This window comes from Thamnophis sirtalis, unplaced genomic scaffold (assembly GCF_051295495.1).
Source record: "Thamnophis sirtalis isolate CommonGarterSnake01/CBP01778 unplaced genomic scaffold, rThaSir2_p1.2 scaffold_4, whole genome shotgun sequence".
NCBI lineage: Eukaryota > Metazoa > Chordata > Lepidosauria > Squamata > Natricidae > Thamnophis > Thamnophis sirtalis.
Genome location: NW_028261384.1, coordinates 79,167,502 through 79,190,503, shown reverse-complemented (window position 1 = coordinate 79,190,503; position 23,002 = coordinate 79,167,502). Strand labels below are relative to the sequence as shown.

The 23,002-nt window shown below is 39.4% G+C and overlaps 1 protein-coding gene across 1 annotated transcript in view; it reads left to right on the top strand.

Annotated features, from left to right (window-relative positions):
• Window positions 1-8,676: 8,676 nt before the first annotated feature.
• Window positions 8,677-23,002, top strand: part of IGFBP3 (insulin like growth factor binding protein 3) — a 36,337-nt gene continuing 22,011 nt past the window's right edge. The window contains exons 1-3 of the mRNA XM_014069824.2: window positions 8,677-9,820; window positions 15,527-15,747; window positions 22,130-22,249. Of these exons, the coding sequence (XP_013925299.2) occupies window positions 9,412-9,820; window positions 15,527-15,747; window positions 22,130-22,249 (750 nt within the window). The 5' untranslated portion in view covers window positions 8,677-9,411. The remainder of the gene's footprint in view (window positions 9,821-15,526; window positions 15,748-22,129; window positions 22,250-23,002) is intronic.

The window sequence follows — 23,002 nt, the reverse complement described above, 5'->3', positions numbered from 1 at the left end:
ATGACGTGCTGAATTAGCAAATAGTGTTTGCCAATCTCCCTGACCCATCCTAGAGAGGACTTCTTTTGCAGATCTCACCATTCTCTCCACCTGACCATTGGAGGCCGGATAGAATGGTGCGACCAGGGCATGCCTGATTCCCTGAGCTGCTAGAAAGGTCTCAAATTGCATGGCTGTGAATTGGGGCCCATTGTCAAAGACCAAGATGTTGGGCAGGCCGTGCGTGGAGAAAAGCCTCTGTAGCACCTTGATGACTGCTTCTGTCATAGTGGAGGTCATCAGGACTACCTCTAACCATTTCAAGTAGGCTTCCACAACTACGAGAAATGTCTGGCTGTGAACTGGGCCAGCAAAGTTAATGTGCACCCTAGACCATGGTGCTTGAGGTCGCTCCCACTCATTAGCGGGCGCCTCTGAGGGAGCTGGTCTGGACTCCTGGCACAGTGTGCAGGTAGCCACCTGTTCTTCGATCTCCCTATCCATGTTAGGCCACCACACGTAACTCCTAGTCAAAGACTTCATCCTGACAATTCCAGGATGCCCTACATGTAAAGCCTCTAATATTGCAATGCGCAGGTGGGTGGAACAATGACCTGGTCACCCCACAGTAAACAGCCATTTACAACCAATAACTCATTGCCTTTGGCAAAATACATTTTGAAATCAGCCCCAACAGGCCCCTTGGGCCACCCCCTCCACACCCAGTTCAAAATTTGTTTGATGGTGGAGTCCTTTGCAGAGTGACGGGCAATGTCACTGGATGAGACAGGCCCAGACTCAAGACACTCAATGAGGAGCACTGGTGTCTTGGGGGTAGGTTCAGTGAGAAGTTCAGGCAGTGGGCAGTGGCTTAGAGCATCAGCGTGCCCCAAAGTGGAGCCTGGTCGGTGGATGAGACGGTAGGAGTAGGCAGCTAGGATGATGGTCCACCTGGTCATGCAAGGTGATAATGACACTGGGGTAGGTCGGTCCCCAGCCAGTAAGCCCAACAACGGCTTGTGGTCCATAACCAGTTCGAAGTCACGGTCATATAGATACCCATGGAACCTTGTTACTCCGGCCACTGCAGCCAAAACTTCATGGTCCAGCTGGCTGTAATTCCACTCTGCGGCAGACAAGGTCCTTGAGTAAAATGCAATAGGAGCTTTGGTTCCATTGGGCATGTGGTGACTGAGGATGCCGCCGATGCCAAACGGGGAAACGTCACAGATCAGCACCAACGGCAGGGTCTGGCTGTATTGTACCAGAAAGGAGTCCACCGACAGGAGTCGTTTTACCACAGCAAATGCGGCTGCCTCGGCTCTGCCCCAGGACCACTTCACATTCTTAGCCAGGAGACCATGTAATGGCTCAGCAACGGTGGCTTTCTGTTTAAGAAAGATGCTGTAGAAATTAAGGAGCCCGAGGAATGCCTGCAGTTTGATTGCGAGGTGTGGGGGCATCCTGAATTGCTTTAATTTTTTTGTTTGGTTGGGTGAATCCCAGAGTCATCAATTAGGTACCCTAAGAATTCAAGTTGCCTTCCAACCCCATCCTCATTGCCAGTATTAGATTGGGTAATGGATAGGCACACACCGGCTTAATGATAACCACAACTCTTTATTAAGTACAACAAGTGAGAACAATCCTGCGAAAGTTGAGTCTGACAGTAGCCCTTTTATAGGGAGCTGTCAGACCCTTCGACCAATAGGACTAAACCTCTGTTCCCGCTGGAACAGAGGACCTTGGTGGAAACCACTGTAGTTAGAACAAGTATCTAACACTAACTATTCCACTACCTTCAGACCACCATTACATCACACCCAGCTGCTTTGCTGCAGGACTTTATAACTGCTTATTACTAAGCAAACAGGCTGGATAGAAATGTTAAGGGATAGGGAGCCATCAGCCGGGGTGCTGGCTAATTTCAGGCCTGCCTGCTCACAAAAATCCTACATGGTCTGAGGCCTTGAGGGACTTTCTTTTCCCAGTTATATCTACCTGACCAACTAGAGTGGAAAGGCAGGATATGTTATGGGTCCTCTCTCTTAAGGAGGTCAATTTGGTGGGACCAAGATTCTCCATGATGATCCCTCCTTGTGGAACATCAACTCTGCAGAAATATGATTGAGACAGCCACCACCACCACCACCCACCAACCCACTTTGACACTCTTTCAAAAGGCCATGAAGACATACTTTTCCAATGGGCCTGGGGAACCCAGGATAATACTGACCCATCAAGTGGTTGTTTGTTTGCTGTTCCTGGGAGAGAGGGAATATTAGTTTACGCATTGGTTTGTTTTCTATAAACCGCCTAGAGTCACTGTGTGCCAGTTGGGTGACTATATAAATTGGTGTCTCATGAAGCAGGGTTAATCATTTTTGTGATTTGTTCCTCCTCCCCTCTTTTCTCTCTCACATAAGGATAACCAGACATAGGGCAGATGCTTAGCCATCTTGGTCATAAATCCTTCCTTAAATTTGCTGATACACCCTGCACTTGGGTGTAACAGGATGTCAGGCTGGCACAATCTTGCATCCAGATGTCATTTTGGCCTGGGCCAAGGCTAAGGCTTACTTCCAGTGTGATTCAGTGGGCTTCATGGTGAGATATGCCTGATACCCATTTTATTATCTTTTTGGCTCCACTCGAATTTGTCTTTATTTTCCAAGGGATTTTAAGCAATAATTAATGCATTAATGTTTAATATATTAGTTCACTGAGTCCTATCCAATAAAATGAAATTTAACAAGCAAAGTAAAGGCAAGAAAAAAAAATCAAAAGTTCAGGCACGGACTACTGTAGGTGAAAGCTGGCTTCACACTAGTAACTAATAATTCCTTTTGGGGCCAGGATGAAAAAAAAAATTCTCTAGGATTGTGTAGTTCTTCAAAAGTAATTCAGAAAATGTTCTTCGAATTATGAAGACTGTACATGTTGCATTCCACTCTTTAATATAGCTGTACCTTTTCCCTACAATTACATGGTTATGACATGTTTTGGAAAAATAGAGGTTATGTATGTGTTCCTATGAACTCCAAAGTGCTCACATTCTTTTTGAATGAGTTTGAAACACTACGTACTTCAATTTTTACCATATAAAACAGCTTTGTTAGGTAAAATAACGAAAAAACAATGGAGGAAAAAGGAAAATGTCCTTCACTGGCACATAGACTGTCAGATACCTGTTCTATTATTATTCTATTCTATTTATTAAATTTATAGTTATTTGTACTCAATCGCTTATTTGTTCATCGCTGTTCCATCTGTCTCCAGTTCCATCTGTTTTGGTCGCTGCAGCTGGCCCTGCTGCTTTGGGGCGGCTGTCGGCCTTGCCGCTGTCCCGCCGGCTCCGGTCGCCTGCTCCAGTCGCTGTGGCTGCCGCTCTATCTATTTGAGCCGCCGTGGCTTGGCCTGCTGTTTCGAGGGGACCGCCGGCCCTGCCGGCTGCTGTTTCATCCGCTCCAGCCGTCGACCTGCCCCTGGTGCCTTGGGGGGCCTCCGACTTGCAGCTGCTTCACCCGCCCTGGCCACCATGACCGCCGTCCCACCATTGCTGTCCCGGCTTTGCCACTTTGGGGGGGGGCACTGGGTTGTACCGCTGTCCCTGCCCTGCTGCCCGTAGAGTGGCTGTGGATGGTGCCCCCGAAGGACAGTTCGGACAGTCCATCCTTGACACTGGGGGGGGGGGTGTGAAAACTTACACCCCTCAGAAAGGGCTCGCAATTTGGGGGTCCTCCCGGATTCACAGCTGACACTGGAATACCACTTGTCGGCTGTGACCAGGGGGGCCTTTGCCCAGGTTCGCTTGGTGCACTTCAAACAGTCATTCACGCCCTTGTCACCTCAAGGCTGGATTATTGCAATGCGCTCTACATGTGGCTACCCCTGAAAAGCGTTCGGAGACTACAGCTAGTCCAGAATGCAGCCACGCAAGCAATATTGGGTGTACCAAGATACACCCATATTACACCTCTATCCTCCGCGAGCTGCACTGGTTGCAAATTGGTCTCCAAACTCAATTCAAGGTGTTGGTCATTACCTTTAAAGCCCTACATGGCTCAGAACCAGCGTATTTGCGAGACCGCCAGTGCCACATACCTCCCAACAGCCGATAAGATCCCACAGGGTGGGCCTCCTTAGGACGCCGTCAGCCGGACATCGTTGGCTGGCGGGGCCTCGGAAGAGAGCCTTCTCTGTGGCTGCTCCGACCCTGTGGAATCAGCTACCCCCAGAGGTCCGGACCTCACCCACCCTCATGGCCTTCAGAAAAGCTGTTAAAACCTGGCTGTTCTGGCAGCCCTGGGGCTGTTGACCTTATTATGTAGGGTCCAGCCCCGATCAGAATGTATGCGTGTTGGGGAATTTTTAAATTATTATTTTTTTATTTTGTTTTGTTTTCTTGTTCTTTGTAAGCCGCCCGGAGTCCTCTGGGATTGGGCGGCCTATAAATCTAATAAATTGAATTGAAAATTGAATTGAGTTCAGATTCCTTTTCCTCTTTTCTAATAAGTGGCCCATTTGCTCCACTGTTCTTAGCTCAAAATATACCAAGATGCTAATTTAGTTAAGTCTAGCAGAAGAAGATATTTGGGATAAATTAGTGTCCAGTATCAATTTTGTATTTGATAATTTGGTCAAAACTTCAACAAATCAGTAGTGGCAATTAAAGTATTTCAGAGCTCTCTGAAAACCCCTGAAATTCATTAGAATCCAGGAGCAAAGCTTTCTAATTCTTAACTCTTCCAGAACAAGAAAGCTGTTTAATATGCTAGACCAAAGGCTACTTTATGCTTATCATTGATCCATTAAATCATGTAGGTACATAGGTCATGTACCTAATATCTATCCAGTGGATGGCTCTACTTCAAACCTTTTAGGGAAGTACAGCCACTTACCCAGAGAAAAGACAAAGATAAGCTGAAGTGCTAGAAAGCATGCTAGGGTGCTAAAAAGATTGATAAAGAGCATTTATTTATAAATGTTCTATGCCATGCTTCAAAATCAGGGGCCTCTCCATGGCAGCCATTTTGAGAACATGACAACAATTACATCTCAAAATTCCAAATGTACTCATAATCCCAAAATATATTGTATTTGAAAAATACATCAACTTCCCATTTTATTTCACTAAAAAAATAAGTTAAATATCTATTGCAGTCTGCATAATCTATTTTGTGAGGCCCTACACAAAATAAAAAATAAATAAATTCATAAAATAAAAATTTCTATAAACACTTGCATGTTATGATTGTGCTTCTAGAATAAGGAAAATAACTTCAGGAGACATACATGAAAAAAATCATAGTTATCTTAAAATTATATAAATTAAAACATTTGTGCTGACTACTAGAGGATTAATTAAAAGCAACAGGAAAATCTGATATGTACACTTCGCTACTTCAGCTAAATAAGAATGAAACATTCCATGCTTTTAGAAACCTTGATTAAGCAGATTGAAGAGCTATAACTCAAAAGATTATTTACATATCATATGAAATGTCAGAGAGGGTGATTTAGTTAGGGATCAATGATTCATATAAACCCTGCAATCTTATTTTTTACATTTCTTTCATATTGGGTTCAAATACTGCATAATTGTATTTGCCGTTCAGATGCTGACTAATACTGCATTAAATTTTATACTCTGGTTTCTCTTTACATCATATACATCTTTATATTAAATCATATTAAAGGATCTTGCAGTCCTTGTAGACAATCACTTAAATATGAACCAACAGTGTGAGACAGTAGCCAAAAATCCTATTAATAGAGGGATAGAATCGAGATCATGTGAAGTTTTAGTATTGCTTTAAAGGTAAAGGTGAAGGTTCCCCTTGCACATATTTGCTAATCTTTCATGATTCTAGGGGGCAGTTCTCATTTCCATTACAATGCCGAAGAGCCAGTGCTGTCTGTGGTCATGTGGCTGGCATGACTAAACACCAAAGGTGCACGGAACGCTGTTACCTTCCCACCAAAGGTTCCTATATTTCTAGTTGCATTTTTACCTGCTTTAGAACTGCTAGGTTGGCAGAAGTGGAACAAGTAATGGGAGCTTACTCTGTTACATGGTGCTAGGAATTTAAACCTCTGAGTTGCCAAACTTTCTGATCAACAAGTTCAGTATCTTAGCCACTGAGCCACCGCATCCCCTAGTACTAGTACTACTAAGTACAATAGCCTAGTACTGCTTTACAAAGCCTTAATAAGCACACACTTGAAATACTGCATCCTGTTTTGGTCACCACAATATAAAAAAGATGTTGAGACTGGAAAGAGTGCAGAGAAGAGCAACAAAAATGATTAGAGAGCCGGAGACTAAAACATACAAAGAACAGGAATTGAGTATGTCTAGTCAACAAAAAGGACTAGAGGAGACATGATAACAGTATTCCAATGTTTAAGGTGCTCCTACAAAGACGAGTTCAAATTATTTTCCAAAGTACCAAAAGGCAAGATGAGAAACAATGAATGGAGACTAACTAAGGAGAGAAGCAATCTAGAACTAAGGAGAAATTTCCTAATGTTGAGAGGAACCAATCAATGGAATAATTGGATAATCATTTATCTGAAATGATATAGGTCAGTGATGGCAAACGTTTTTCTGCTTGGGTGACAAAAGGGCAAGCACCCGCGTGATAGTGCGCGCATGAATGCCCGCACCCATAATGCAATGTCCACGCCCCAGCACATGCACGCACACACACACCCTGTACTCCACTGTGCATGCACGCAGGTCCTACCGAAGCCTCGGGTAGGCCTGTTGGGTTGTTTTTCACCCTCCCCAGGCTTCAGGAATGCCACCTGTGGCACACGTGCCATAGGTTCACCATCACAAATTTAGGTTCTCCTGTATGAGCAGGAGGTTGGATTAGAAGACTCCAAGGTCCCTTCCAACTCTATTATTCTACCTGTGTTGTATGGATTTTGCCAACTTCCAAACAAGATGTAAGCATACCAAAAATGATTGATGTGCTCTCCCAGTTAGCATTTTAACTCTTATGGTCTGTTTTGCTGTGGTTGCCTTAAGTATTACACAATGTGGTTGTTATATATGTAGCACCAAATTTTCCATATTTCACAGTACAATTTTTTCCAGAAATCATATTTTAAATTCCTTAAAAGGATTAAAATTGGAATCTTTATTATAGAAACATAATGGGTACAGTTTTACCATTAAAATATCTGAAACCACTGCTTATTTCATTCATTACAGAACCTCTGCTCATATTTAGAATACAGTAGCTTTTATTTTGCTCAGGATGCATGAACCATCTCTGTTATTTTTGCTTTTTAAGAAATAGATGCCAAAATGAAGCACAAGTACTTTTTTTAAATAACTGAAATTGCACTTAACTCTCCATTAGATGGTGACCATAACCTATTGTAGAATCCCAAAACTATTCAAAGTTTTTTTAAAAAAACCCAGAACACTATTCTGCAGTAGTATACTAGTAAGAAGGAAGTGATCAATAGCATCTTTGTAAATCAGTTCAATCACATTTGGTCCCCTCATCTCTGGATTAAGCAATTAGCGACCTCTGTTGGCAAGTTCTCAGAATAAGAGAAACAAAGAAAGTATTTCCTGAATAATTCTGGAGCACTGACATTCATTTGTTATTTCTTCATCATACTTTAAAATATAATTTCTAACATAAGCAATAATAATATAAGCCAATTTGATTTTTTCTCCTTCATAGAATGGTATGAAATGGTAGTTCAAACACACATTATAAGAAGGACTACTGCCATTCACTGAAAAACTGACTTCTAAAATGGTCTGTATGAAATTGCCATTTAAAAATTAAGCTTTTAATTAAACAAAGGATCAGCAGAGATGCTACATCAAAATATTGTTTTTTTTTAAAGTTAAAATGACTGATAAAAATACTTCAAATTCTTAATCTTCAGCATGAGCACTATTAATTGATCTGGTTTAGAGATGAAACTAAACAATTTATTCATTCAATAACTACTTGTAATATTGATTTTTCAAACATTAAATGTTACCAATACCAAACCAGATTATTATCTATGCAGAAAGAGATTATCTTTTTTTATAAAGGAGATAGATCTTTTCCTAAAATTAAGAATATCGTGTAGAATAACCATGATCAGTGTTTTCTTAATTTAAGATAGGAATTGGTGCTTAATTGATATAATGCTTAATTGTCTCCCGCAGCTGCCAAGAAGGCAGACTGACAGGAACATGTATATAATCTTGCATACATTTCAGTTTCTTAAGGAAGTATAGATATCATATGAGGTGATATCCTAAACATTTTCTGCCATTAAAAGAAAATCTGGCCTCTTGTGTTTAATCTCTTCTTTTAGTCAGCTTCTACTGGAGACAAGAAAAGAATTTCCGATTTGGAGCTCTTTTTCTTGAATCGAGAAGCGGACGGTACATTTTATTTGAAACAAAGGCAAATGGAAAGGTTGGGAGGGGAATCGCGAGTCTCCTCTGCCCTCCCCCCCCCAATACAAAAATATCTACTTTAACAAAATTTCTAAGAAGTAACCTTATCATTATGAATCATTCTCCGATCCTCCCGCCTTCTTTACTTTCTTGACCGAAAGTCTTCCCCCTCTTTCTATTCGGCTGCCAATGGCATTCATTATTCATAAGTCCGGGGCGTGTCTTAAGGAGGGGATCTATATAAGGCACTAACTGCGGCTGAAGAAGAGATCAGAACGAGCAAAGTTAAGAGAGCGAGAGCGAGTTGCAGGCAACGAGGAGATTTAAACGACAAAAATTAAGGACATTTATCTTCTTTATATTGCTATTATTTTGCATCATCTTTCCTCTTCTGCCTTTCTTCTCTCTTCCCCCCTTCCCCAAGGGACCTCTTATTTTATTGTTTTGGGGGAGGGACTCTTTAAAAATTGTGCGGCAAATTAGGGAGGGGGATAATTTCCAAAGGAAGCGATTTTTGTAGCTTTGAAAAGGAAGGAGCTTTGGAAACAGACAAATCTATACCTCTGAATGACTCTATTGATATTAAAGGGCAAAATAGGGGAATTGTTTCTGCGGCAAAACTGGAAGGACTGAGACTCTTTTCTTCTAGCTTATTTCTGCGAAAGAGGTTGGTCTCTTCCAGGCTTTGAGTTAGAAGGTTCAGATCTCTAACCTCCTGCCACCTTCTTTAAACTTAAGGGGGCTCCCGCAGAAGCTGCAAGGAGCTACACTTCTTGTCCTCCCTCTCTCCAGGCAAGCAGGACTCGACCTAAAGAAGCGTGTGTGCAAGAGCGAGTGAAGTTGTGCATCTCTTTTTGTATTGGTGCTTGGTTGTTCTTGCCCTCTTGCCCTAGGCGCGAGGGGTACCCGGGAGGCTAGCGCACATTGCTCGAGGCTGCTTGCAGACCCTCTTTCCTCTTTGCCTGCCGCTCTTGATCTTTTCGTCCCTCCTCCCTATCGCTGTTGCTATGGTGTCTGGGCTCTACATGCTACTCTGGGCAGTGGCGACGGCGCCGGCGCTGCTGAGCCGGCTGGCGGCGGCGGTGGGGCCGGTGGTGCGATGCGATCCGTGTGACACGCGGGCTCTGGAGCAGTGCAAGCCCATGGTGCCGGAATGCCCGGAGCTGGTGCGCGAACCGGGCTGCGGGTGTTGCTTAACCTGCGCTTTGCAAGAAGGACAGCCATGCGGCGTCTATACAGAGCGCTGCGGCTCCGGGCTCAACTGCCGGCCCCGAGGCGACGAGCCGAAACCTCTGCAGGCGCTGCTCGACGGCAAGGGGCGATGCAAGATCGTGGCCGTCGACGCGGCATCCGGCAGCAATAGCAGCAGCAGCAGCGGGGTCCGTGACTTCCTCCTGCGCGGGGCCTACCGACCAGGTAAGAAAACAAAGAGCGGGTCGTATACGATTCTCTAATCGAGGATCCCGACGGCGGCGGCCGCAATAGTGTGGGCTGCCTGCTTAGAAGATCGTAGTGCGCGTGCGCAGCTCGTAAGGCAGGTGAGGTGGTTTGTGCAAAAGAAGCAGCGTCGGCACTCCGCGGCTGGTTTGTTCGACTAGACTCCCCTCTTCCAAAAGATCCAGGCGAATGATGCAACCTCCCTCCGATTTTTCCCCTCGGCGACGACCCGCCATTAATAAAGGACTGGGAAAGAAAATTGTCCAAGGTTACCCAGTAGTAATCTGTACTTAGCCATACACGGCACTGTGTAGCAGGAGACGGGACGGTAAGGTTTGTAGGATTTGCTGCTTTCGTTAATGTGTACAAACTATGGGGTAAAATATATATTGTCTTTAGATGGTAAGTGCATAGCGTGAATGGATACAATGAATATTGATATTCCTTATTATTAGCCCCTATTAGAAATAACTATTGATACTTTGTAAAGTTCAACGCTTTGTGTTAAGTACGCTAAGGAAAGACGAGTCCGTATTTCAAATAGTTTGAAACCCGAGTGAGTTCACTAATAGATGACTTTCGGTTTCGTCTGATTCAGCGTGTGTCTGCATGTAGGAGACTATATCTTAGTTCTACGTGCAAAGGCAATTCCATATAGCAAACCAGCTGTGTGCACTGATGGTGCCTGATTCCCATATCTATACGTAAATTTCCCTGGGTAATCTTGGTGGTAAAGTGTTATAAATATATAATATCCTATGCAACTTCAAGTCTGCATTGATCAGGAGCATTTAAGGTTTACTTGGCTATACATTGGCCAATGTATAGCAATGGTTAATAGCCATTAGCCAATATATTCTGCTGCCGATTTTTTCATTGGTGTTCCTATCTGAAATAAGCTATTCCTGTTATAAAACAACTTGATTGTGCATAAAAAGTGCATTCTTGTATCGGTTTTATTTAAAAGTTATTTAAGTGAAGTAACAGTGACAGTTACTTTTTGTAGCACAAGAAGCCTTTACACTGAGACCCATGAATTATGCCACTTTGTATTATTATATGCATGTATGGTTGCATGTGTAATAGACATATCCATTCCTTAATGCTTCAGAACAATTCTTCTTAAATTAGTAGTTCTGCAAAATGATATCCCTTTGTCTCTTTGATTTTCTAAAAAGTGGAAGACAAAGAGAAGGGAGTTGCTGCTCTGTGTCCTGTAATCAGCAGACTGACCAAGGCAATACAATTAGCTTATCTGATTTCAGAGATGGGAAACAGAAATTTAAAATGGATAGACCCCAGACTGCCTCTCTCCATTGAAGAAACAGTGCACTGTTTCATTGGTCACATGGTTAACTTCTGTATATATACATATTTTATTGGAGCACAATGTTGGGATTTATTGACATGAAATATTAAGATAAATTCCACAGGAAAGCATTTGTAAGGTATTGATGTAAGCAATATTGCCCATCTCTAGCTTCCTCCTCTTCCTCATCACATTCAATTTGTGTACTTTGTGTATTTACATAATGCCCATCTTTAGTTAAACCTTTTCATCTCAGAATTTGGCTACAAATCAACTTGTATATTGTTTCCCAGAATTAACTCAAAATCTGTTTTTATAATTACATATTTTTGATTCCAAACAGTCTCCCACATTATGACCATGGGATGCTGCAAAGGCTGCCAGGTGTCAGTTGCTCAAAATGCAATCCCATGAGTGGGAGGGGCGATTATTGGAATTTGGAATCTGGATTGAAAGTATCCATTTGGGGATCTGGCATAATCTAAAACAGTTGTTAAGTGACTAGTTGTAAATTCAAGGAGTATTTATTCACTTAGAATAAAAGATAAATTCAAAGACCAGTAATACAGTGACCAGTAATGGAAGAAATTATGAAGGGATTCACTGAAAAACCTCTTTGTCAATGGGATTTCATTAAAATGCTCATTTAATTGACATAGAGGAGAGAGCTGATTACAGATATGTATCATAATGTTTTTTTCATTATAAATCAAACTTTTTTAAAAGACTGATCTACTGTGCTTGGAGCATTTAAAAAGAGGCCTAGAGAGGTGACCTTTAATTTAGCTATTCTTGATGGGAAATGAATAAATAAATAAATACTATAGTCTGCATTGTTGTATATCATAGGCAGTTGGGCTTCAAAGTGTGCTCTCTGAATATTGAGATTGATCCAGGATTTTCTTAGTGAGAAGCTATACAATAACTGATAAGCTACCCTGGGCAATAGAATACTATGAGCAATATTCCCCTGTTCAGCTTCCCCATACAGCAGCATTCACTGTGTTTAGGAGTCTCTTCTGACAAGATCAGATAGTGTTCCCCACCCCAAATCTTAGCAGACATGCATAAACCACACATGTACTATAAAATATGCCATACGAATTTGTGCAATGTACTGAAATATCCCAAGTTCCTTGACAGATATTTCCATGAAATATCTTTCCACAGAAAGTTGTCAAATGATTGTATTAGATGCTATTGTCTACAGATGAATGTGAACAAATGAAGGTCAATTCTGGGCAGCATTTGACACATAAAGAGAAATTAGGTAACGGACTTCTTGCTGAGATGTGCTTATAGAACAATGTAGAGCATAATGTTTATTAATTTATGAAGCTCCTAACGTGGAAAAATGGTTAGTGATTAGACTTATAAGGTTGCTTTCAGGTAAAAATCCAGGTCTGAACTTGGGAGACTCCCAAATCTTCTAGTGTATAATTGATTGGTGTTGCCAGACATTACCATTAAAAAAAATAACAAATTATATCCCAATATTCTTCCAGAAGTTCAGACCTGGATTTTTACCTGAAAGCAACCTTATAAGTGTGTGTGTGTGTGTGTGTGTGTGTGTGTGTGTGTGTGTGTGTGTGTGTAGATAGATAGATAGATAGATAGATAGATAGATAGATAGATAGATAGATAGATAGATAGAGCGAGCTTTTGGCAGTCCCAACTTTTGTGCTGTTCAGGTACTTTAAGACACCCCTAAATGTATCAAGGAAAAGTAAGCAATGCAAGAAACAAACCCATCTTGGGTTTGTTTTGTTTCCATTTAAGGATAATTTAGGGGGAAAAATTAGTCAATACTTAGTATAGTTTAGTTACTATAAGGATAGACTTCCTAGGACAATGGCAACTCAGGTTCTTTACTTATGAGAAGAGGCTGCTGGATTTGGGTGTTAAAATCCAGATCCAGTAGTTGGTTATTCTTTACTGCCACCTTATGCCTGGCCATATGACATAGTCTTTCTATAGAGATTACTAGATGATTTAAAATCATTTTCCCCCATCAAAAAGTCAAAAGGGAATATTTTTTAATATGAAGAGTGGGTCAGATTTTATCATTGGTATCTTAAATTGCTACATGAGACATTATACAAATAAATTTTGTCATATTTTAATAGTGGGTATTAAATATGCACACCTATGTGCATGTTGGGAAGGGATTTACAGAGTTGAAAAATATGTTTAAAAAGGGAGCTGTACTTATATAATAAAGCAATTAATAATAAAAAAGAAAATGCAATTAAAAATTACATGTAAAGCTTAAGAGGGTAAATGTTGATGAAGCATAGAAGTAATCTATACAAAGCAAATAATTTTGCTTTCTTCACCATTTGTGGGAAATGTATTCTTCCCTGCTTTTCCCACTTGGTTAGAGGTGGGGGCAAGATATTAATAGCAAGTACCTAGTTTTGACCCCACTACTTTGTCTTTTGGCAACATGCCATAAACCTCTTCTGAGTGGGCTTTTTTGTACTATGAATAGCATTTTTCCCAAGTAGAACTTTTTACAATACTACATCATTTATATTATTTTTATAGCTGAATATGAAGATGGTATGCTTCTGAGCCCATTGCTTTATAGGTGAATACATTTCCTGTTAATCATTGAATATTGTGCCTTTTTAGCTATTGACACAGGTGTTTTTTTGGCCGAAATATAAATATCCAATGAGCTTGGGAAATACTAACTTTAATAAAATACACAGAGGAAGTGTAACCAAGTATAGTAACAGCTGGAGAGAAATTAAGTGTATAGCTCTTAACTGTATAGGAACTGTTTGTTTGCCATATATTTGAAACACTTCCTTTATGAAACTGACTTTTTTTTAAGTCTTAGGAAAAATCAAGTATCCATATTTGTTTTTAGAACGATAGTTCAGTAATATTAACAACTCAGAAAGGAATTGCCAGTTCCTTCAAAATAGCAGCAAATATGAAGTAATAATTCAATTGTTTAAAACAGCGGTGCCCAACCTTTTTTGTTCCACACCTGGCAGTGGTGGCAGTGGGAAAAGGGATGGTTTCATGCATACAACCTAATCCTGCAGATGTGTAAATGGAATTTTGTGTGCTTGCCCACTGCTTGCATGATACAGTTCCCAATGGGTTGGGGACCCCTGGTTTAAGAGTTACTTTAAAGTACTAATGATTAGTAATTACTATTTAATAATTTAATTTTATTATTACAGATTACACTATGTCTGCATCCGTTTAGGAAAAAACTTTCATGGCAAACTCAAAAATAGATACTCTTACAATAAATCTTACAAATAATAAATAGGCAAACTATTTCAATGTTTTAAAAGTCAAGATAACATCCCAATAGATTCTTGATGTAGGTCTAGATTTAAAGCAATTAAATCCTGGTACAATTCTGCCCTCTTCTGGTGACAGTTAGATATTATTTAAATACAGGGAAAGCAGTTTCTATCTATACAGGTAGTCCTCAGCTTACAACCGCAATGAAGCCAAAAATTTATGTTGCTAAGTGAGAAATTTGTTAAGGGAGTCTCCCCCCATTATACGACTTTACTTGCCACAGTTATTAAGTCAATCATTGCAGTTGTTAAATTAGTAACACCATTGTTAAGTGAATCTGGTTTCCCCATTGACTTTGCTTGTCAAAAGGTTGCAAAAAGTGATGACATGACTCTGGGACACTGCAGCCATCATAAAATATGAGTCAGTTGTCAGGTGTGTGAATTTTTATCACATGACCATGGGGATGCTGCAATGGTCATAAGTGTGAAAAATGGTCATAGGTCGCTTTTTTTCAGTGCTGTTGTAACTTCAAACTGTCACTAAGCGAACAGTTGTTAGTTGAGGACTACCTCAACTTAAGGTTCAAAAGTATGACTGGGAAAACAAATTGATGTAGAATATTTCTACATTTTTCAAACATTTAAATATAAATGAAAGGTGCATAAGCCTTGCAACCCAATAATGATGTTGAAATTATAGGTTGAGAAGTTACTAGGTTCCTTCAGTCATGGGAACACTAAACTCTAAACAGGTGCTATTACCTATATGATGCCTACGGCTGCCATCTTAAAATCATGTGCTCTGAACTATGTATTGCATTCAGGACACAACAAGTAGGTGTTTTTAAGTATTGTGGCATCAGTAGCAGATCATTTTCTATATATAATCCTTAAACTAAATATATGCACAAAAATTATTTAGATTTCTGCTTTGTTATGCTTCCTCAGAATTAAATTGACCTGATTTTTTGTTTGTTTCCTGTTCAGTAATGTTCTATGTAAATGATGGCAACATATAAAGTTAATATTCAATATTCAAAAGCGTAAGTTGCTATTTATTTAACTGTCATTGGCTAACAGCTTGTTTAACTGGTTCTTTATTTAAAGGGAATTCCAGTGAATCAGATGAAGACCAGAATAGTAGTAGTTCAGAAAACCAGTCTGTTCCCAGCACCAACAGGATGTTAGATTCCAAGGCACATGTCCATCAGATCAAAATAGATGTCATAAGGAAAGAATATGCCAAAAATACCCAGCGTTATAAGTACGATTCTCAGAGCACAGACACACAGAATTTCTCTTCTGAATCTAAACAGGAGACTGAATATGTAAGTATTTAAGTTTGTTATATACTTACTTGCTGTTATATACTTACTTGCTTACAAATATGTAAGCATTTGTTAAACAATATTATGTAGATAAAATACTGTTTAATAGTGTCATATACATCCATGTTTTCACTAGATCATTTTAAATGGATACACTTTACAGATTTATTAATTTGCTTATTTTATTTATTTAATTTGTATAGTCACCAGTCTCATGCAGTGACTCCTGGCAATGAACACAGTTAAAAAAAATAAAAGCAATAAAAATAATTGAAAAAGTTAAAATATACAGCCTGGATTTTACCCAATTTTTTGTGGCCATCAGTATTATTAGAGTACTAATTTAATGGAATTGGAAGTTTTGTTTATAAATTTTACTCTGTTATTGTGTCATTATCCTATAGGTGATTTAAATATTTATTCTTATGGAATTACCCACCATTTATAGCTAAAGATTTATGTCATTACATTTATTTATTTTTATTCAACCTTTATTGTTTTTATAAATAATTTTAGATGGCAAACATACCTAATACATCTCTCTTCTTTTTTTTTCCTCACTACAACAACAGTCCTGTGGTTTTGGCTAAGAGCAGTGATTAACCCAAAATCACCCAGTTGGCTTTCAAGCCCAAAGCAGGACTAGAACTCATAGTCTCCTATTTTTTAGCTTAGTAACAATAGACCACATTAGCTTTAGTTTGAAGATGTCACCAAACAGCATCTTCAATTACATTTTAGTAAATATAAAAGTTCTAGTTTGGAGAAAATATTGCAGTCATTTTAGAGAAGATGAAAGGAAAGACTTTTCTTGATTTACTTCCTTAAAATATTTTATTTATTCATTATCTGTTGTTAGAGTTACATCCTGCCTTTTGTTCATAAGCTCCAGGAAGCATATGCAATGTTTCCTCCTTCCCTGTTTTTTCCCATAACAACTCCTGTGAGTTAAATTGGGTTAGCTAACGGAGAACTGGCCCAAAGTCAATCAGTGGCTTTTTGTGGTTGAAGGTAGTCTTGAAGCTGGGCCTCACCAAAGGAGATCCACCACAAATACCAAAGCTGTTGCCATTTGTGTTCCTTTACCTATTAAAAGTAGAAATTTTCTTCTTGGGTTTGTGAATAATGTCTCTTTAAAATAAGCAAACTAGTAACAGTTAGATAGACAAATGTTGTGATTCCTATTCCAGAAAATGTCTAGTAATTTCACAAGATGTAAACCTTTTAATAAAGTTATCATTTAGAAATTTAAAGGAGAATGTGTACATTCATCCGCTTTGATTAACTTGGTTGTTTTTATGGAGGTAATGGATCAATTCACTTTTATTCTTCCCAATAGGCAAGACTAATTATTAATAAATATAAAATTTCTTATTTCTTCTCTGTGAGCTTGCATCTCAAGCAGCAAATTCCAATGAGTATAGTGAATGTAAGATTCTGAATCAACTTTTGGCTGTCTATCAAAAGGTGTCTACTGCTCCTAAAGTCATGTCTGGCTTCATTAGTGATTGCTCTGCCATACTGAAATGCCTTTGGGCAAAATAACACATGAGGATGAAGTGGCTACTGTTTCTTGTTCCTTATGTGCAGTGTGCGAACAAAGTCTGCAGGCCAGCCGAGTTGTAGGAAATGTGAGCATAGAATACTGTGGTTCATGTACTGTTCTTGGCAGGAAATCTGCTTATCCCCCATGTCTATGCCAACAGGCGCACAAAACATTGCTGGATATTTCTTGGCTTTGCATCAAAACATTCATAGCTGATCTAGACACAGTGTTGTGTTGTTGAAAAGAAAAAAAAATTGCAGGAGAGACTACTCCAAAAGCCTACAGAAATAAAAATGTCTGAAAAAATGCGAAAAGTGTCTGTCTTGCTAATTCTATCATAAAAAAGTCTCTCATTTTTCAGAGGCAGTCCATCGATGTTAGATTTCAGAGTCTGTTTCTCTCTTGGACAGAAATAAAATAGGTAGAATAATTGAATTTCAATGCAGTCACTTTTTAGCCAATGAAAGTACCCAAATTCTGAAATCAGAAGAATTCAATTGCATTGATTCAATTGCATTCAATTGATGTACCTTTATATGCAGGGGTGGGTTTCTCGCCCCGTTCCAACCGGTTCGGTTGGAACGGGGCCGGTGGCGGCCTCGTGCACGCACATGGCGCACGGATGCGTACTAGCATCTGTGCGATACTCCAGCTGCTCCTGGAGGATCGCGCAGGCGCTGTATGCGTCCTGCGCATGCGTGGAAGCACAGGACTCATCAAAACCGGGTAAGGAGCGTGGGCGAGCGGGTGGGCCCTTCGCTGTTCCTGGAAGTTACTTACTTCCGGTTTCGCTGACCAACCGGTTTTTGCAGGGACTGCCGCGAACCCACCCCTGTTTATATGTTTCCCGATATGAACTACAGTTGTATTTATGATAAGGGAGAGAGAAGAAGATGATAGAGAATGAGACAAAGGATGACTGCAGGCTCTCAAAAGACTTTATGTTACTGGAAATAATCATGCATCATGATTTGGAAAAAAGAATATTTCTTAGATGTCAGATTCACCCAAACTGTTCACAAGATTTTATCTAAAATTGCTATGGATTCTGTTTTCATAAACTTCAGGGGCTCTGGCTTCTGAGAAGATATGAGCAGGAATTGACTAAATATTTTATATTTCTAGGCTTAAGAAATTTCAAATTCAAAGATTTTAAGTCAGCAAATGGTTTATAAATCTGCAAAAGATAGTAAACATTTCATTTCAATTTTTTTTTCAACCACAGAAGCTACAAAATTAGTTTCACAAATAAAATTGTAATATTTTGGAAAAAGTCAGTCCTCATGATTTACATATATGAGGAAAATAAGTTTTGTATTCAAGTTTCAGAAAAATAATGCTAATTCAAATGTTCTGGTGAAATGCTTCCACCTGTTCTTACAATGTTTTAGTGTTCCCAGTTTAAAAAAAATAAAGTATTTCCTAAATAATTTTATAATTATTATTTTATTATAATTTTATAAATAGGTAAAGTATTTCTAAAATAATTTTTTCCTTGGCCATTTTTTTCTGTGGGTTGGGTGGAAATAAGTCCCCTCCCTCCCAGCAAGGCAAAAAAATACTACAAAAGTGAATTTTTGTTAGACATGCCATATTTTTGCAATAGGATTGGCTAATGGCTGCTGAGGAAAAAAAGCAATAAAATGTCTCTTTCAAGTTTAGTTCAAATCTATCTTCCACAGCCTCAATTGCCCAATCTAACCTATAGGCCTAATAGTTTCTTGCTTTCTTCCATCTAAGTACTGCTACTTAATTCTGACATTAACAATGTTCAGAGCAATAAGTACACTATTGTTCCATTTGAAATTTTCTGGCTTTATAAATCAGTAAAATTTGCTTTTAAAGGAATTGTGAAATAGCAACACAATAGAAGAGCTTGAAATGAGTGCACATTCAAGTAATTGTCAACATATTACCACAGTTCAGGGGTGGGTGCCTGCCAGTTCTAACCTCTTCTATAGAAGAGGTTCCACAAATCTACAGTGCCGTTTAGAACCGGTTCCAGCTCCCTCCCCCCGCCCATCCACACATCATCAAGATGAAGAGCGAGAGGATGAATTCTGTGATTTGAAGTTCACAAGTCTTAAAGGCTGTCACGTTTGAACACCCCTGAGTTTTCTTTTCTAAAGGGTTAGGGGTGCAAGGGTCTTGTAACTTGACAGCTTTAAGACTTGCGTCCTTCAAATGCCAGAGTTCCTCAGCCAACATGACTGGAGGAGGAATTCTGGGAGTTGAAGTCCACAAGTCTTAAAGCTATCAAGTTTGAACATCCCTGGGTTTTTTTTTCTAAAGGGTTAGGAGTGCAAAGATCTTGTAACTTGACAGCTTTAAGACTTGCGTCCTTCAAATGCCAGAGTTCCTCAGTCAACATGACTGGAGGAGGAATTCTGGGAGTTGAAGTCCACAATTCTTAAAGCTGTCAAGTTTGAACATCCCTGGGTTTTTTTCTAAAGGGTTAGGGGTGCAAGGGTCTTATAACTTGACAGCTTTAAGACTTGCATCGTTCAAATGCCAGAGTTTCTAAGCCAACATTTTGGTTGCTAAGCAAGAGCATTGTTAAGTGAGTTTCACCACATTTTACAAGTTGGCCACTCCCATCCAGTCACATGGCTGGCAAGCCACTCCCACAAGCCAGGCAGCACCTACAGAAGAGGTTCTAAAAAATTTGAAACCCACCACTGCCACAATTGTGGTCCAAAATCCAGTTGTAATATTTCAGTCATAAGTCAAAGTAGCAAAGTTATTGGACCTGTTTATTTTAAACATTTTTGTGATGTTTGTTAAGTTAAATAAACTCCCCCCCCCCCAAATGGGCACTGTTTGCCAAAAAGACAGTCACATGATTACAGAATTTGCAACCGGTCACAAAGGCTAATCATTTGCCAGGTGGCTGGAATACAGTCATCAGGGAGTATAGCATGACAGCTGGATATGCTTTATGAACCACAATACCCATTCTGAAGCCATCATAACTGAACAGTCATAAGATAACCAGTCGTAAGTTGATTACTACCTTCCCTCACAAATGAAGGAAGAAAGCACGAAGGTCAGATTTAAATGCTCAATATTGCAAGGCATAAGGCCAAACCTCAGTAAAATAAGCAAAAGGAACATGTGGGTGCGTGTATGTGTGCACACGTGCACGTGTGTGCATGTATATACATACATACCCTTTCTATTGGTTTGTTGGGGTTTGTTTTTCTTTTCTATCATTGAGTTTCCAAATGCACATGAAAATGAAAAGTCTGGACCCTCTAGATGAAATATTGCTAAGCCGAAGTAATATTAATAGCATCCATTATTTCCAGCTGTGATAGATGGGTTTGATAGAACTTGTGATTCAACAACATCCAAAAAAACTATACATTATAAATACACACAGACTTCCCCTCCACAAATACCATTAAAAGCTGGAGTTTTTATTGCTTTTTTAAATTCATATAACTACAAGATATGAAAACATATTTAAACAAAAAGGTTTTATTAATGTAAGAATTCTGCAGTAATAACAGGCTGTGTTCTTGGTCTTCAAATTTCCGTAAATTGTCTCATCCACTACTTCTGAAGTGGATGAGATAATCCATCAGTTTCCACAGCATAGACACAATATCAAATATGTTTCCAAATAACTTTGGGCAAAACCATCAGACACAGGTGGCTTATAGTTCCCATCCAAGACATATCAAAATGCATGAATTGTACAATGAGTAAGAACACATGAGGGGATGGAAAAGAAGAAAAAGTTTAATGTATGCAAAAAATGAGAAGGTGAAGGCTAAGGAATTATTCTAAATAAGATTTTTACATGAATTTAAGGACAATAGTGAATGTTCCTATGTTCTCCCAGGTTGCACTAGCTCATAAAATTCACGAGCCTCATTCCCAACTCACATTTTTACAAAATCACAGGTAGTTGTAGTAGGAGCTTTTAGAAATTTGTTTTAAAAATGTTAGGTTTGTTTAGGATCCAAGTCTTGAATCTAAGAAAGAGGTGTATACCATATTTTTTTTTGGAAAATAAGACACACTTTAGTTTTGGGGGAAGAAAACAAGAAAAACAATTCTGCCTCTGCCTACCAGCATCCATCACTATTCATCTGGCTAGTGTCCTTACAGCAAATTGCAAACAACTGGGTCACCTTCAGGATATTATCGCAGCCTGATTCAGCAGGAGCAGCTGATCAGCCTCCTGGAACATCTCCAATCAGCTGTTCCAGGCTGCAAGGATTGCCACAGATCATAGGTACCTCCATGCATCGTGTTTTCAGCCTCCAAACACTCCGTTTCAGACCCATTCTAGGTTGTGGGGATCACCAGAGCAATCACCGAATCTGTGTTTTGTGTTTTTGGCCTTTGCACATCATGCTTTCAGCCTCCCGTTTTTGGCCTCTGCACGTCATGATTTTGGGCGGTTCCAGGCAGTGAGGATTGCTGCTGCTGCTGCCGATTCTTGCTGCCTGAAATTGCCAGAAAACACGATGTGCAAATTTCAGTAATCTAATCCATTGGTCAGAAGAAAGAATGAGGATTGGGCCATATCCTCACAATAATGCATTTTACCCAGTTAATTTCTGTTTGAGAGTACACATAGATTGGGACCATTAAAAAAAAGTAAAGTAGCCAGATTCTTAATGTATATGTATGACAGTGTTATCTTCAAAATTTAACTTTTTTTATCTTTCTTGTGTGATTCTTGCTATTTTATATACGCTTGCATATTCTTTATAATAGAATAAAATGAATCAACTAGAATGCCAAGATCCCTTCTATATATATTATTCTATGTTCGAACATACAAGTAATTGTTAATTTATAAAAATAAATTGAAATTGACAGGGTCCTTGTCGAAGAGAGATGGAAGACACATTAAACAATCTGAAGATTCTGAATGTTTTAAGTCCAAGAGGATTGCATATTCCAAACTGTGACAAGAAGGGATTTTATAAGAAAAAGCAGGTGAGATGAACTATTTAGTACTGTATTTCCATTTCTTCTTGCAGGTGCAAATCCATTACCATGTAATCATCAGTAAGCAACAACAAAGAAGAATTCATGTTCATTTCCTGTTTTTTTAAATGCAAAATAAATTGGCAATAGTTTAAAGCACTTTTTGGCTTAGATCTAAAGTAACATGTCAAGTCTGGTTGTTTTTATTTGCTATTATTAATAACAGAATAAACTTCCAACATGCAGTTATGTGAAAAAGTCCTGCACGCTTTATGGTTTATGATATTTTTTGGATTGGCCATTGATTTTATGATATTTTATGCTAACTGCTATGTAAATATTGTTATATTTAAATATACTGGTGGTTTTTTGCTATAAGGCGATCAGCCTGGATATTTCTACTTTTTACCCGAGATGCCTCTGATAAGCTGTAGCCCTTCTACTTGATTAAGTATTGGAGTTGTCTCCTGTGGCACCTCATATGAAAGACTCGTTGCAACTCATAATGGGTTTGGCCCCCTATAACCACAGGGTCTGGGGGCTCCCAGGGTAGTAATCTGAGAGTGGATCTGGCCACGGGATTTAAGAGGCTACTATGGAACACTGGGTGTATCTTCCCCAGCAGTTGAGGCAGTTTCAATTGCATTGTGACTGGGTTGATGATCTTTACTATGGGGAATGGTTCCATAAATTTTGGCCCCAGTTTCTTGATAGGGAGTTTTAACCTCAGATATTTTGTGGAGAGGTAAAACTTCTCTCCCA